The sequence below is a fragment of the Onychostoma macrolepis genome, chromosome 03 (genome assembly GCF_012432095.1).
Source record: "Onychostoma macrolepis isolate SWU-2019 chromosome 03, ASM1243209v1, whole genome shotgun sequence".
NCBI classification, from domain to species: Eukaryota; Metazoa; Chordata; class Actinopteri; order Cypriniformes; family Cyprinidae; genus Onychostoma; species Onychostoma macrolepis.
In genome coordinates this window covers 50,960,904-50,977,813 of record NC_081157.1, presented here as the reverse complement: position 1 = coordinate 50,977,813, position 16,910 = coordinate 50,960,904, and the positions used below count along the sequence as shown (strand labels likewise).

The 16,910-nt window shown below is 35.8% G+C and overlaps 1 protein-coding gene and 1 long non-coding RNA gene across 2 annotated transcripts in view; both read left to right on the top strand.

The window, feature by feature from the left end:
* Positions 1-13,825, top strand: part of LOC131535824 (butyrophilin subfamily 1 member A1-like) — a 31,245-nt gene extending 17,420 nt beyond the window's left edge. The window contains 8 exon segments of the mRNA XM_058768328.1: positions 7,773-7,961; positions 8,233-8,289; positions 8,512-8,538; positions 8,896-9,109; positions 9,233-9,366; positions 12,175-12,363; positions 13,300-13,364; positions 13,559-13,825. Of these exon segments, the coding sequence (XP_058624311.1) occupies positions 7,773-7,961; positions 8,233-8,289; positions 8,512-8,538; positions 8,896-9,109; positions 9,233-9,366; positions 12,175-12,363; positions 13,300-13,364; positions 13,559-13,825 (1,142 nt within the window).
* Positions 12,268-13,417, top strand: LOC131536128 (uncharacterized). The gene is made up of 4 exons (XR_009269850.1): positions 12,268-12,363; positions 12,635-12,691; positions 12,914-12,940; positions 13,300-13,417. It is a non-coding gene; the product is annotated as an uncharacterized LOC131536128 (long non-coding RNA).
* Positions 13,826-16,910: the final 3,085 nt, after the last annotated feature.

Here is a 16,910-nt window from a genome sequence, read left to right as displayed (position 1 = left end):
TCTTTAACAGCGCTAAAACAGCAGCAAACAATCACAACATAGAACGAGAGGGAGAATCCTACAGCAAACACAAAAGGAGACGTTACTAATCATAATATTGTCCCCACTCCCAATTATACACTGAACAAAATTATAAGCATAACACTTTTGTTTTTGCCCCATTTTCATGAGCTGAACTCAAAGATCTAAGACTTTTCTATGAACACAAAAGGCCTATTTCTCTCATATATTGTTCACAAATCTGTCTAAATCTGTGTTAGTGAGTGCTTCTCCTTTGCCGAGATACTCCATCCACCTCACAGGTGTGGCATATCAAGATGCTGATCAGACAGCATGATTATTGCACAGGTGTAAGGCCACAATAAAAGGCCACTCTAAAATGTGCAGTTTTATCACACAGCACAATGCCACAGATGTCGCAAGTTTTGAGGGAGCGTGCAATTGGCATGCTGACTGCAGGAATGTCCACCAGAGCTGTTGCCCGTGAATTGAATGTTCATTTCTCTACCATAAGCCGTCTCCAAAGGCGTTTCAGAGAATTTGGCAGTACATCCAACCGGCCTCACAACCGCAGACCACATGTAACCACACCAGCCCAGGACCTCCACATCCAGCATCTTCACCTCCAAGATCGTCTGAGACCAGCCACCCGGACAGCTGCTGCAACAATCGGTTTTCATAACCAAAGAATTTCTGCACAAACTGTCAGAAACCGTCTCAGGGAAGCTCATCTGCATGCTCGTCGTCCTCATTGGGGTCTCGACCTGACTGCAGTTTGTCGTCGTAACCGACTTGAGTGGGCAAATGCTCACATTCGATGGCGTCTGGCACTTTGGAGAGGTGTTCTCTTCATGGATGAATCCCGGTTTTCACTGTACAGGGCAGATGGCAGATAGCGTGTATGGCGTCGTGTGGGTGAGCGGTTTGCTGATGTCAACGTTGTGGATCGAGTGGCCCATGGTGGCGGTGGGGTTATGGTATGGGCAGGCGTATGTTATAGACAGCGAACACAGGTGCATTTAATTGATGGCATTTTGAATGCACAGAGATACCGTGACGAGATCCTGAGGCCCATTGTTGTGCCATTCATGCACGACCATCACCTCATGTTCAGCATGATAATGCACGGCCCCACATTGCAAGGATCTGTACACAATTCCTGGAAGCTGAAAACATCCCAGTTCTTGCATGGCCAGCACACTCGCCGGACATGTCACCCATTGAGCATGTTTGGGATGCTCTGGATCGGCGTATACGACAGTGTGTTCCAGTTCCTGCCAATATCCAGCAACTTCACAAAGCCATTGAAAAGGTGGACCAACATTCACAGGCCACAATCAACAACCTGATCAACTCTATGCAAAGGAGATGTGTTGAGATACATGAGGCAAATGGTGGTCACACCAGATACTGACTGGTTTTCGGACCCCCCCAATACAGTAAAACTTGAGACGGTTTCTGACAGTTTGTGCAGAAATTCTTTGGTTATGAAAACCGATTGTTGCAGCAGCTGTCCGGGTGGCTGGTCTCAGACGATCTTGGAGGTGAAGATGCTGGATGTGGAGGTCCTGGGCTGGTGTGGTTACACGTGGTCTGCGGTTGTGAGGCCGGTTGGATGTACTGCCAAATTCTCTGAAACGCCTTTGGAGACGGCTTATGGTAGAGAAATGAACATTCAATTCACGGGCAACAGCTCTGGTGGACATTCCTGCAGTCAGCATGCCAATTGCACGCTCCCTCAAAACTTGCGACATCTGTGGCATTGTGCTGTGTGATAAAACTGCACATTTTAGAGTGGCCTTTTATTGTGGCCAGCCTAAGGCACTCCTGTGCAATAATCATGCTGTCTAATCAGCATCTTGATATGCCACACCTGTGAGGTGGATGGAGTATCTCGGCAAAGGAGAAGTGCTCACTAACACAGATTTAGCCAGATTTGTGAACAATATTTGAGAGAAATAGGCCTTTTGTGTACATAGAAAAAAAGTCTTCGATCTTTGAGTTCAGTTCATGAAAAATGGGGGCAAAAACAAAAGTGTTGCGTTCATAATTTTGTTCAGTGTAGTTGCGTTTAAACACTTACCATCAGGATATCACGCCAGATAGAACGCTTTATAGGCACGGGTTTGTCACAGTTATGCCCACCGATAGCACAATGGGATACAGGAAATCATGCCTATTTAGCATGCGACAAAATGTTAAGCCCACATAAACATACTAGCCCTATACAACGAGCTCTTAAAAATACATATACCTGAGAGGCAAACAGTCATCAAATCCACTAAGCAGCACCGAAAAGGCATCAGCACCAGAACAAAAATCTGCACTAAGATTAACAAACACGATTTAAAGTTATGCACACCCCAACAGTTTCCAAATCACCGCCTATTAAAAGATAGCGCGCTTACCTACAGCCACCGTCAACACAGGCAAACAAAGGGGGAAACCGGACGTGACGCATCCCAGGTAACAACCAATCGGCCTTTAAATAGAAGATACTACTCGCTGAGAGGCAAACACTGCTGTCAATCACCTAGTCCTGTTACATCTTCAACACAAAGCTGAAAAGCTTTCATGAATTAACTGAATTGCAAATGTGGAGGTATTTAAAGACTTTTATATTTAAGGTTTTTTTTTTTTAACTGAGACTGGAAGTGAAGTGAGCGAGGCAGTGCGAGAAAAGAAGAGAAAAAAAGTTAGTTTTCGGGCGACTTCTTTGAGTAAATGTGAACAGCATTAGACAAGCGTCGAGGTGAGCTGATGAGAAGCTGGACCGAGCACTTGGGTGAAGTTGGTTTTATATTCGCACATTCGGACTATTGCATTCAATTACTTTGTTAACCGCACTACATCGGACATTCAGCGGACATTCACAAGTATGACATTAAAACAATACTTGGCCATGTTGATCGATTGTGAAAAAAAATGTAGTAGGTTGACAATGATGTCGCTGATTAGAATTGGCAAAAAATAACTTTATTGCACATATAATTAGAAAGTTATTGAATGCAGAAATGTGTGAATATTGTGAATGTGCAAATATAACACCAACTTTACCCAAGTGGACCGAGCTTGTGCTGTTGTGAGTTTTAACTGATCCTGATCGCTGAGAAACTGAACTGCGCGTCTGTGGTCGACCAGGAGGGCATTGCTCATCGTCTTCTACGGAAGGGAGCCGAGATACTGCGAGTTTTCTTCACTGCTGTTTAACCACAGTTGATATTCTGAAGAAATACAAGGACGTTATTTGTTGTTTTTGAAGCAAAGCAGCTTGGATCGAGTGATTTTGCTGCTGTTGTTCGAGTCAAAATACTCGTGTGTTGTTTTTGATGCAATAGTGCCGCCGTGTGGACACAAACAGCATTGCGAACTCATTGATGCTCTTCTTTTGACAATATTTTCCCCTCTATTTTTCAGTTTATTTTTGGAAATTTTCCAGTATTTTCACTTAGAGACTTTAAAATTATTTTTGGATGGACTTGAGAACTGATAACTGAGTTTGCTTGAGTGAATGAATCCGAATTACTGTGTTTTTTTTGAAGGGACTGTCTCGTCTACGGAAGCGTTTGTAGGAAAAAAAAAAAAGTTTTCCTTATTATTTATTCCTGAACATTATTTTTCCTGTGTTTAAGGAAAAGGAAGAGACTTTGTGTTTTTGAACAGGTGGCTATTTGTTTTGGTCTAATTACGCTGCCATGTCTGAACACTCCAGCACCAGCCCAGTTCTGCTGTGAGGTAAAGCTTTAACTCTGGGAGGGTGAACCTCACTCAGGCATGTGAACTGACATGAAAAATATCTGATGTGGAATGAAACATCTGTAATCTGTGAACTGAGTACCATTTGAGCGTTCTGTCAGAGCTGTTGTTGTTTTTCTATTTTTGTTTGAGTATTATTGTGAAAAGAAAAGAAACCGAACAAAAGTTTGAATCTGAACAAAACTGTTTTTTTTTTTTTGTACATTTCTTGGTGGAATCATAAGAAATCATAAGAGAAGTGAAACGGAGTTTATTTCACAACTATTGTTTTCTTTATTTTGTTTATTCTTTACTAAGCCTTTAAGAGATAAGTGTAAAACGTCTGTTATCTTGAAGTAGGGTCATTACTGTCTTGTGGGCTGATAGAGAGGAAGAGGGGTTAAGCAACGCCATTATACTCCGGGTAGCTGCCGTGTATGTTATTAGGTTCCAGAGCCTCAATCCTTAATCAGTCGCTGCTACAAAAGACAAATGCATAATTAACAAGGCAGATAAAAACATACTTAAATAAAAAAGTACAGGAATTAATTGTACTAGGGGTGAGGACCTAGATCATTTAGCACTGAATAAGACTGTTCCCCAGCATTTAAAGTAACCTGAGCACCTATGTTGGGTCCACTGGGCTGTGTACTGCGTGTTGCAGTTTTTCTGTGCACTGGAACAGTAGTTTGAGCATGTGACTGCTGTGCATTCTGGGAGGTTGGTGGTAAACGTGAGCTATCGTAGCTGTTTGTTGTAGCCACTGGTGGTTTATCAGAACTGGGGAATGAAACCATTGATTTTGCTTTTATTCCTTTTTTAGTTTTGAGGACTGATAACTTTGCAGTAGAGGCTGCTATTTCAGCATCAAGCTCCATTTGTTCTTTTTGCTTCCTCGATTTTTCCACTTGCTCCTTAATATCATGCCTTTCTTTTAAAGATTCTGCACGAGCAACACGAGTGGCTCTTCTGCCTCCACCTGAATGTGTGCTTGCTGGACTGATGATCTGGATTTAGTTGAGCCAGACCTACTGTGTCGGCTTGATGTACGACTGCACACCCGAGATTCAATACTGGAAATACTATCGTTAGGATTGATTACCAAATACAACTTAGTGATAATATATATAAAAATCCACTAAAATTATATGTACAGTGATTGTAGCACACTTTTAAGCAATATAATTATAAAACACTTCTGGCACTTTATATGACTACACTTAAATCAATTTTAATGTTATTGCTAATTACAAGTGAAAGACAGTAAAGACAGATTTTTACTTAAGTAAAAGTACAGAAGTGCTTGCTTTTAAAAGTACTCAAGTACCAAAAGTATATATATATATATATATATTTTATGTCAATGCACTGTTTTGTTATTGTTGTATGTAATACTTGCAATACCTCTGAAGCAACTTACAATACATTACACCTACTGAATACACGGACTAGCTTGTAGTATCTTTGGAATAAAGAGCTTTTAGAATGTTAAAAACCTATGAGGAAAAAATTTGTAGCACACACCCCCACAAAAGCAGCAGGATGGTAGTGATCTCACACAGCTTTGCTGCGATGTGACCGTGTCCCACACACATACTGTATGTAAATAACATGTTTTATATAGATGGTTTACATGATAAAAAGTCATCTTAAAGTTAACAAATGCCTCTAGTTTTATTAATTTAACAGACCTTTGAAGTTTGGGCAAAAACTCGTGGACGTGATGTGTTTTTGTGCATTTTATTTTTTTCAAATGGTGATTGTGAAACATATAACACCTCACTTACATGAAATTATGGTGAAATTTGTTATTTTTGTCAATTTTGATCAAGAACAATACACTGGGGCTTTAATTCAGTGTGTGTTGGAACTAAACTGCAGGGCTGCGGCCTCCAGGAACTGAGTTCGACCCCCTGCTCTGATCTGATAACATGGGCGCCGGAAATAATACACTCTGCTTACGCGTGCAGTGTGAAACAGGCCTCAGGAGAACTATATAAAAGTGTACTAACAAAGCGATTGTAGCACACTTTTAAGAAATGCAATTATAAAATTTCTGGTACTTTGACTACACTTAAAAACTATTTAAGTGTTAGTGCTAATTAGTGTATATTAAGAGTACTTAAGTAGCACAGTTGGGAAAATGTACTTATAACTACTACATTACCTATATATATATATATATATATATATCAATTTAATTTAAACTTAGGATAACTATATAAAAGTGTACTAACATTGAACTAATTTTTAAATCATTCAAAGCACACTTTTAAGAAATACACAAAAGTCCTCTGTATACTTTTGCAATAGTTTACTTTATTTCAATGCACTAAAAATCAATTTAAATCTCAGTGGTATTTAGTATACTTTTGCAATTGCACTGAAGTACTTCTGAAGTAGAAATATACTTTTAATTAGTGTATTTAAAGTGTATAACTTTTAAATTTTTATTTCGCACAAAAAAGAATGTACTACAAATGTACTTGCTAGTATTTAAGTATTTTTTAGTGCATTCAAGTATACTTTTTTTTCACCTGGGTTTTCCTCCTGCAGATCAGTTGACTTGTCCTGTAGTCTCTCATTTGATGCTGTTCAGTCTGTAACACATTCAGCCACCACTAGAGGCCACTGGTGAGCTTCCTTAGTGCGGATTAACACCTATGCTAGAAAATCCTGGTCTGGTCCAGGAGGAGCACTCAAAACACACAAGAAGAACAAGAATTACAAAGGAATACACTTTTTATTAGCACCAATAGCAGTTGTATGGCATTGTCTCACTTAAATGTCCTGATTACATGCACTGGTCATATTATTTCATTAAACCGTGAACACACATTTAAAAGGAAACTCATTCCACATTCACAGCCAATTATAAATGGTTTGATATCTCATGCAAAGCACACTGAATTAGAAACTCAAGCATAAATCACATGCCCTATGTGTAATAACCAGCACAGGCAATCAATATACAATTCGGGAGGACAGTAATCACCAATGGCTGAGCACAACAACACACACAAATCTTGTGAAATAATTAAAATAATTTCGGACTTCCTGTCCACGTCCGACAACACCCTGCCGTCACTGTGAGGACTCAACCTTCCTCTCCGCGGCAATGATAGGAAGGTCTCTTTCCACCAGCCCGCCAGGTCCAACATTGCTGGCTAATTTTCGTCCGATTTCAAATTTGCCTTTTTATCAAAAATATTAGAAAATTGTCTCAAATCAACTTCAATCTTATTTGTCTCTCAATTCTATTGATGAAAAATGTCAGTCTGGTTTTAAATCCTGCCGCAGAATTTAGAGAAGACCGCGTGAGAAGTGAGGTGTTATCTACTTCTGAGATCTGCTTCTAAACAGTTAAACACACTGATTCATCCAGTTATGAAACAAGTCAATCTTGAGTGAGTCATTGAATCATTCATTCATAAATTACATGTGATTTTGTTTAGTTGTCTTATGTTTTTTTCTTCAGAATTGTGAAAAAAAAACAAAAACATAAACCCACAAGCTGCATTTAAAAAAAAAAAACATATTCAGAATCGTGCAGCTCTGTTTTTCACAATAAAAGCTCTTCATCGGTTCCAGTTTTTAAGTAGTCTGCTGATTTTTGTTCATGGCATTCAGCTGCAATTAATGTTTTCCAAAAAGAGACACAGAATAACATGTTTGATACCTAAACGTGTGACTTTTTTTTTAAACCACATTGGAATTAAAAATGGGGATCGATAAGAATCAGAATCGATAAACAGAATCAGAATTATAATGGATCAAATTTAAACGATACCCAACCCATAGTTAGTTAATAGTGAGTATTGGTCCCCAAACTAAAGTGTGACCAATAATATAATTCAGTATTAATGTCGTCTGTTTTCATTCACAAAATATTTAATTAACAGACATTGTGCATTCATATACTTTTGTGTATATCTTAGGTCCTGTAATTTATTATTGTTCCTCGATCACAATTATATTTGTATTTGTTGTCTGAATGTTGTCTGTTTTCTCTCGTCTTTATTGTGAATCTTCTTTAGAACACATTCAACTGAAGAATAAACACAGTAAACTACAGAATGAACACCGTAAACTACAGAATGAACACCGTAAACTACAGAATGAACACAGTAAACTACAGAATGAACACAGTAAACTACAGAATGAACACCGTAAACTACAGAATGAACACAGTAAACTGAAGAATGAGAAGAAGAGAATACAACAAGGTGAATCTGTCTTTATTATGTTATTAATTCATTATTCATTTAAAGTCTGTTTTCAGCAGTAAAATACAGTTTTAACTGTGTGCATTCATTTATTTTGTGTATCCACCTTTTTCTTGTCGTAAAAATGGGCATTTGTAAATTCTATGGGTCTAGCTTCCGGTCTCATCCGCGTCCAGCTATTGTTAATTTGTTAATATTGCTAATGATCATAACTTGTTTGTCAGAGTAATAAAATGATAGAATTTTAATGTTCTTTTCTCATCTTTTTCAGAGTTTTCTTTAGAACGTGATCAACTTTTACAAAGTCTGAAGACAATTATACCTAAAGGTGAATGTTTTATATGATCTTATTAAAATATAAATCCTCTACTTTTAAATTATTTAGCAAAATAATGATTGAATACACTGTGCATTCATATGTTTAATAATAAGATCTATAAACTGTAAGATGTTCTTGTATTTTGTTGGTCTTCAAGCAGTGATTGAAATTATTGATCTAAAGATGAATTCTGTTATGAAGACTTTATAACTTCACACTTTCTGTTTTCAGCTCTCACACATTTAAGAACACACACGGGTGAGTAAAAGGCATAATTATTTATTTCAATTAAAGGCTTGATTCATGGAATAATTATTTAAAAATACATTATGTATTATAATTATTTATTTTACATACAAAACTAAAAACAAGCAAGACCAAAAAAAAAAAAAGAAGAAAAAGAAAAGAAACACAAGTGGATCCAAAAATGATCAACAAAGTGAATACAACAATATTATAATATAATGTACATTAAACATTACATTTATTTTCATCTAATAGTGTCTTTATTTTAGTTTGTATTGTAAAGTTCTCATGATTCCTATAAAATAAATAATTGTGATTATATTTATGATATACTCCTCTGTAAAGCATAATTGTTGATATTTTCCGCAGTGAATGTGATTCTGGATGCTGATACGGCTCATCCTCGTCTCATCGTGTCTGATGATGGGAAACAAGTGAGATCTGGAAACACACAAACAGAAGGAGTGGATCGAGGAAAACACAGATTTGATGGATATCTTGGTGTTCTTGGGAAGGAGGGATTCTCCTCGGGGTGTTTCTACTTTGAGGTGCAGGTGACGGGACGAACTGAGTGGGATTTAGGGTGACCAGAGAATCTGTTGACAGGGGATTGATCTTTCTGAGTCCTGAGAGGATACTGGATCGTGGGACGGAGATATGAGAGATATCGAGCTCGTGGTTCTTCTGCTTGCTCTCTTTCTCTGAGAGTGGATCCTGAGAGGATCGGTGTGTTTGTGGATTATGAGAAGGGTCTCGTCTCCTTTTATGATGTGAAGTCCAGCTCTCATATCTACACTTACACTAATCAGTCTTTTAATAAGAAACTCTATCCATTTGTTAGTTTGGGGTATCAGTGGAATGGGGACTCCACTCCACTGATCATCTGTGATGATTAATAATGAGATCAGTGAATTTACACGATCAACTGAAGTAAAAGAAGACGCAATAAAAAGGGAAATGTCATTGCTAGGGTACTCGGGGTGGTTGCTAGAGTGTTGCTATGAAGTTGCTGGTAAGTATCATAGACACTATACAGATAGATAGATAGATAGATAGATAGATAGATAGATAGATCTAAATATTAGATAGAAATAGATATAAATACTAAATGGATTAGAAATAGTACACAGAAGGAAACTTGATTGAGCCTCAAGGGATTCTGGGAGTTTAAGTTTGAATTTTGTCAGTTGGAGTTTGAATAGTCTTGGCTCATCTGAACATCCCGTCAATGTAAGACTATGGGATTTTTATGATTTTTAATCTGTTAATCTTTAAGTCCGATCAGTTAGAAAAGATATAGCAACTAACTTCAGATGCGTCTGAAGATCTGGGCTGAGTTTGGAGTTTGTAGAGTTAAATCTCGAGGACAGACGACTCATTAAAATGCTGTTTAAACTTGTTATTATTCTTCTGTTGACTGCAGGGTTCCTCAAATCTTTCTCAAGCCAACTTAAATATTACATATTATTTACACTATCAGTCAAACATTTGGACACACAAGGCTGATTTTATGTTTACTGTGATCTTAAAGTATTTTGATTTAAAGACTTCTGCTTAAATGACTGAAATGACTTTATAAACGAACATAAATAATGCCTATATATGAATTTATTTACAAGATCGCAGCTTTACTTTAACATGAATAATGTTTTGATCTGCAGCAGATTATGAATGAAGAGCTTCATGAAGATGTTTCTTCTTCAATAGTGTCAGTCCTGATTTCAGTTGTTGTTGTGCTCAGCTGGAATAATGATAACTGCGTCATAACAACAGAAGTCTGTTTTCTCAAACTTTAGTGTAAATATAAAGTATAAAATTGACTGTGTTTATAATATAAATTCCAGACTGAAGGAGGCTAACAGTTAAGTTTTGAATATGTTGGTTTCAAACTAAACAACTGCAGAACCTTCTTGAATTAGAATATATATATATATATAATAAAAAAAAATCTGTATCATCATATTTTTATTACAGCTGTTGAGAAAACACATGAACACAATAAAACCACACTGATGTATGTTCAAACAATACACCTGCTGGAAATGAATGTGAACCTATTGATTTAACACAAAAAGAATGTACTACAAATGTACTTGCTAGTATTTAAGTATTTTTAGTGCATTCAAGTATACTTTTTTTTCACCTGGGTTTTCCTCCTGCAGATCAGTTGACTTGTCCTGTAGTCTCTCATTTGATGCTGTTCAGTCTGTAACACATTCAGCCACCACTAGAGGCCACTGGTGAGCTTCCTTAGTGCGGATTAACACCTATGCTAGAAAATCCTGGTCTGGTCCAGGAGGAGCACTCAAAACACACAAGAAGAACAAGAATTACAAAGGAATACACTTTTTATTAGCACCAATAGCAGTTGTATGGCATTGTCTCACTTAAATGTCCTGATTACATGCACTGGTCATATTATTTCATTAAACCGTGAACACACATTTAAAAGGAAACTCATTCCACATTCACAGCCAATTATAAATGGTTTGATATCTCATGCAAAGCACACTGAATTAGAAACTCCAAGCATAAATCACATGCCCTATGTGTAATAACCAGCACAGGCAATCAATATACAATTCGGGAGGACAGTAATCACCAATGGCTGAGCACAACAACACACACAAATCTTGTGAAATAATTAAAATAATTTCGGACTTCCTGTCCACGTCCGACAACACCCTGCCGTCACTGTGAGGACTCAACCTTCCTCTCCGCGGCAATGATAGGAAGGTCTCTTTCCACCAGCCCGCCAGGTCCAACATTGCTGGCTAATTTTCGTCCGATTTCAAATTTGCCTTTTTTATCAAAAATATTAGAGAAAATTGTCTCAAATCAACTTCAATCTTATTTGTCTCTCAATTCTATTGATGAAAAATGTCAGTCTGGTTTTAAATCCTGCCGCAGAATTTAGAAGACCGCGTGAGAAGTGAGGTGTTATCTACTTCTGAGATCTGCTTCTAAACAGTTAAACACACTGATTCATCCAGTTATGAAACAAGTCAATCTTGAGTGAGTCATTGAATCATTCATTCATAAATTACATGTGATTTTGTTTAGTTGTCTTATGTTTTTTTCTTCAGAATTGTGAAAAAAAAACAAAAACATAAACCCACAAGCTGCATTAAAAAAACATATTCAGAATCGTGCAGCTCTGTTTTTCACAATAAAAGTTCTTCATTGGTTCCAGTTTTTAAGTAGCTTGCTGATTTTTGTTCATGGCATTCAGCTGCAATTAATGTTTTCCAAAAAGAGACACAGAATAACATGTTTGATATCTAAATGTGCGACTTCATGTTTTAAAACCACATTGCAATTAAAAATGGGGATCGATAAGAATCAGAATCAATAAACAGAATCAGGATTATAATGGATAGAATTTAAACAATACCCAACCCTAGTTAATAGTTAGTTAATAGTGAGTATTGGACCCCAAACTAAAGTGTGACCAATAATATAATTCAGTATTAATATCAAGTCTGTTTTCATTCACAAAATATTTCATTAACAGACATTGTGCATTCATATACTTTTGTGTATATCTTAGGTCCTATAATTTATTATTGTTCCTCAATCACAATTATATTGTATTTGTTGTCTGAATGTTGTCTGTTTTCTCTCGTCTTTATTGTGAATCTTCTTCAGAACACATTCAACTTCAGAATAAACACAGTCAACTACAGAATGAACACAGTAAACTTCAGAATGAACACAGTAAACTACAGAATGAACACAGTAAACTACAGAATGAACACAGTGAACTACAGAATGAACACAGTAAACTACAGAATGAACACAGTGAACTGAAGAATGAGAAGAAGAGAATACAACAAGGTGAATCTGTCTTTATTATGTTATTAATTCATTATTCATTTAAAGTCTGTTTTCAGCAGTAAAATACAGTTATAACTGTGTGCATTCATTTATTTTGTGTATCCACCTTTTTCTTGTCGTAAAAATGGGCATTTGTAAATTCTATGGGTCTAGCTTCCGGTCTCATCCGCGTCCAGCTATTGTTAATTTGTTAATATTGCTAATGATCATAACTTGTTTGTCAGAGTAATAAAAATGATAGAATTTTAATGTTCTTTTCTCATCTTTTCAGAGTTTTCTTTAGAACGTGATCAACTTTTACAAAGTCTGAAGACAATTATACCTAAAGGTGAATGTTTTATATGATCTTATTAAAATATAAATCCACTACTTTTAAATTATTTAGCAAAATAATGATTGAATACACTGTGCATTCATATGTTTAATAATAAGATCTATAAACTGTAAGATGTTCTTGTATTTTGTTGGTCTTCAAGCAGTGATTGAAATTATTGATCTAAAGATGAATTCTGTTATGAAGACTTTATAACTTCACACTTTCTGTTTTCAGCTCTCACACATTTAAGAACACACACGGGTGAGTAAAAAGGCATAATTATTTATTTCAATTAAAGGCTTGATTCATGGAAAAATTATTTAAAAAATACATTATGTATTATAATTATTTATTTTACATACAAAACTAAAACAAGCAAGACCAAAAAAAAAAGAAGAAAAAGAAAAGAAACACAAGTGGATCCAAAAATGATCAACAAAGTGAATACAACAATATTATAATATAATGTACATTAAACATTACATTTATTTTCATCTAATAGTGTGTCTTTATTTTAGTTTGTATTGTAAAGTTCTCATGATTCCTATAAAAATAAATAATTGTGATTTATATTTATGATATACTCCTCTGTAAAGCATAATTGTTGATATTTTCCGCAGTGAATGTGATTCTGGATGCTGATACGGCTCATCCTCGTCTCATCGTGTCTGATGATGGGAAACAAGTGAGATCTGGAAACACACAAACAGAAGGAGTGGATCGAGGAAAACACAGATTTGATGATATCTTGGTGTTCTTGGGAAGGAGGATTCTCCTCGGGGTGTTTCTACTTTGAGGTGCAGGTGACGGACGAACTGAGTGGGATTTAGGGTGACCAGAGAATCTGTTGACAGGGGATTGATCTTTCTGAGTCCTGAGAGAGGATACTGGATCGTGGGACGGAGATATGAGAGATATCGAGCTCGTGGTTCTTCTGCTTGCTCTCTTTCTCTGAGAGTGGATCCTGAGAGGATCGGTGTGTTTGTGGATTATGAGAAGGGTCTCGTCTCCTTTTATGATGTGAAGTCCAGCTCTCATATCTACACTTACACTAATCAGTCTTTTAATAAGAAACTCTATCCATTTGTTAGTTTGGGGTATCAGTGGAATGGGGACTCCACTCCACTGATCATCTGTGATGATTAATAATGAGATCAGTGAATTTACACGATCAACTGAAGTAAAAGAAGACGCAATAAAAAGGGAAATGTCATTGCTAGGGTACTCGGGTGGTTGCTAGAGTGTTGCTATGAAGTTGCTGGTAAGTATCATAGACACTATACAGATAGATAGATAGATAGATAGATAGATAGATAGATAGATCTAAATATTAGATAGAAATAGATATAAATACTAAATGGATTAGAAATAGTACACAGAAGGGAAACTTGATTGAGCCTCAAGGGATTCTGGGAGTTTAAGTTTTGAATTTTGTCAGTTGGAGTTTGAATAGTCTTGGCTCATCTGAACATCCCGTCAATGTAAGACTATGGGATTTTTATGATTTTAATCTGTTAATCTTTAAGTCCGATCAGTTAGAAAAGATATAGCAACTAACTTCAGATGCGTCTGAAGATCTGGGCTGAGTTTGGAGTTTGTAGAGTTAAATCTCGAGGACAGACGACTCATTAAAATGCTGTTTAAACTTGTTATTATTCTTCTGTTGACTGCAGGGTTCCTCAAATCTTTCTCAAGCCAACTTAAATATTACATATTATTTACACTATCAGTCAAACATTTGGACACACAAGGCTGATTTTATGTTTACTGTGATCTTAAAGTATTTTGATTTAAAGACTTCTGCTTAAATGACTGAAATGACTTTATAAACGAACATAAATAATGCCTATATATGAATTTATTTACAAGATCGCAGCTTTACTTTAACATGAATAATGTTTTGATCTGCAGCAGATTATGAATGAAGAGCTTCATGAAGATGTTTCTTCTTCAATAGTGTCAGTCCTGATTTCAGTTGTTGTTGTGCTCAGCTGGAATAATGATAACTGCGTCATAACAACAGAAGTCTGTTTTCTCAAACTTTAGTGTAAATATAAAGTATAAAATTGACTGTGTTTATAATATAAATTCCAGACTGAAGGAGGCTAACAGTTAAGTTTTGAATATGTTGGTTTCAAACTAAACAACTGCAGAACCTTCTTGAATTAGAATATATATATATATATAATAAAAAAAAAAAATCTGTATCATCATATTTTTATTACAGCTGTTGAGAAAACACATGAACACAATAAAACCACACTGATGTATGTTCAAACAATACACCTGCTGGAAATGAATGTGAACCTATTGATTTAACACAAAACAAATGAATAACTGCAATAACCAGGATTTGTATTTAGAGCCTGTGCTTATTTCATATTTAAAATGATAGTATTTTTCAGTCTGTGTCAGTAAACAGCAGCTGTCCGAGTGAAAACTCATCTCATATAGTGTGACAGTGTGTTTATATCGGTCTTTTTTCCTGAGTAATAACAGTGAAATATTTCACCAAATATCAAATTAACAAACACTGTTTAACCCTCATCCCTCCCTCGGGTCAAAACGACCCGAAACTGATTTTCAAACATTTTTTAAAAATCGAGCGTTGATCGTTATGATCCAAGACTTCAGGATTTTGTTGCACGGAGCTCACAGAAAAAGAATTGAAGTGGATTCGAAGACACGGAAAAACTGTGGATTTTTTCACAGAGCACACACAAGTCGATTCAATGATTTTATGTGGGTGTAATAAAAGTAAAAAAAATGTAACCCGCCCATAGGAATCAATGGAATGTCCAAAAAAAAACAGCATTTTTTTTTTTTTTGTGGGTGTTTTTTTTACCATACAAAATCTGACACAATCCAGGAAAGATGCATAGCCAAATGAAGGGCTGAGACTGCAGAATGTCCCCAATGCAGAAAAAACTCACATACCCATACACACAGGCACTCACACACACACACACACAAACACACAGGCACACACACACATGGTACACACACACACAGACACACACACATGGTACACACACTCCCATAGACATACATTATAAAATAAATAATGTTTCTGCTGGGAAATGAATATCATTTTGACATTTTTTTGACCAAACACAGTTAAATTTGAGTGATGAGTTGAAGTCAATCATTTGATATCATATTTGTATTTTTAAATTTATCTTTTATATTTATTACATATTTATGGATTTGCATAATCAAATCAAATGCATTTCATGTGGCCCTAAATTAAAATGTAGCTCCTCTGTGGAATTTAATTGTGAACAAAGTTATGTTTACCTTAATTTCAAGGTCTAACAAACATCCTTCCCCATTAATGGTAAATTAATATTATGATAAATATCAATATTGTATGACATGAAAAAAAAAATGTTTTTGTAAATTTTTATATTTAATTTTTTATTTTTATAAATTTTTCTGGATTGAAAAAAAAAAAAGTAAAATGCTTGTGAGAAATCATTAATGTTTATTAATGGCAAGATATCAATATATATATATATATATATAACAAGTAGCTCTTGAGACTATTTTATCCCTTCAGGGAGCCCTCACTCACAAAAGGTTGGTGACCCCTGGCCTAGATATTAATTTCCTATTACAAACACTCGTATAGCAAATAAGCCTCTCTCTCACTCTCTACACTCAACTGTGCAACATGGCATTGAACTTTTAACTCAACATGCTGAAGCTACAGTAATTATGAATCGTTTTCTACTCCAAAAACTCATTTGTATTTCTACCAAGAGAACTGACATGACTTCAACACTGGAAATATGACTGCGGTCAAGCCAGCCTCCACTTTGAAAAACACGGTCATTCTAGCCGCCACGTTATCTGGCATTCATTTATTGAGCCAGTTTCTGTCAATAATGAAAAACGAATGAACGAATATATAAATGAACAAATAAATGAAATCAATTAATTTAAAATAATACAAATGTTTAAAAAACGGTCTGATAAAACGAAAACATTGAGTAATATTAAATGTAGAATTTCCAAATAATATGAAAATACCTCTCTGATGAGAAACAACAAAATAAAAAACAAAAGCCTTTCAAAACTTGCATATAACCACATTTATCTGTATATTCAAATAGTTATAAAAAGAAAACTCCCTGTTTCCACACACCAGTTTCAATCCAGTTTCAGGACTGTCTGATGATGCATTACATAATAAAAGCCCTCCAAAAACTCATATATGACCAGTATTGTC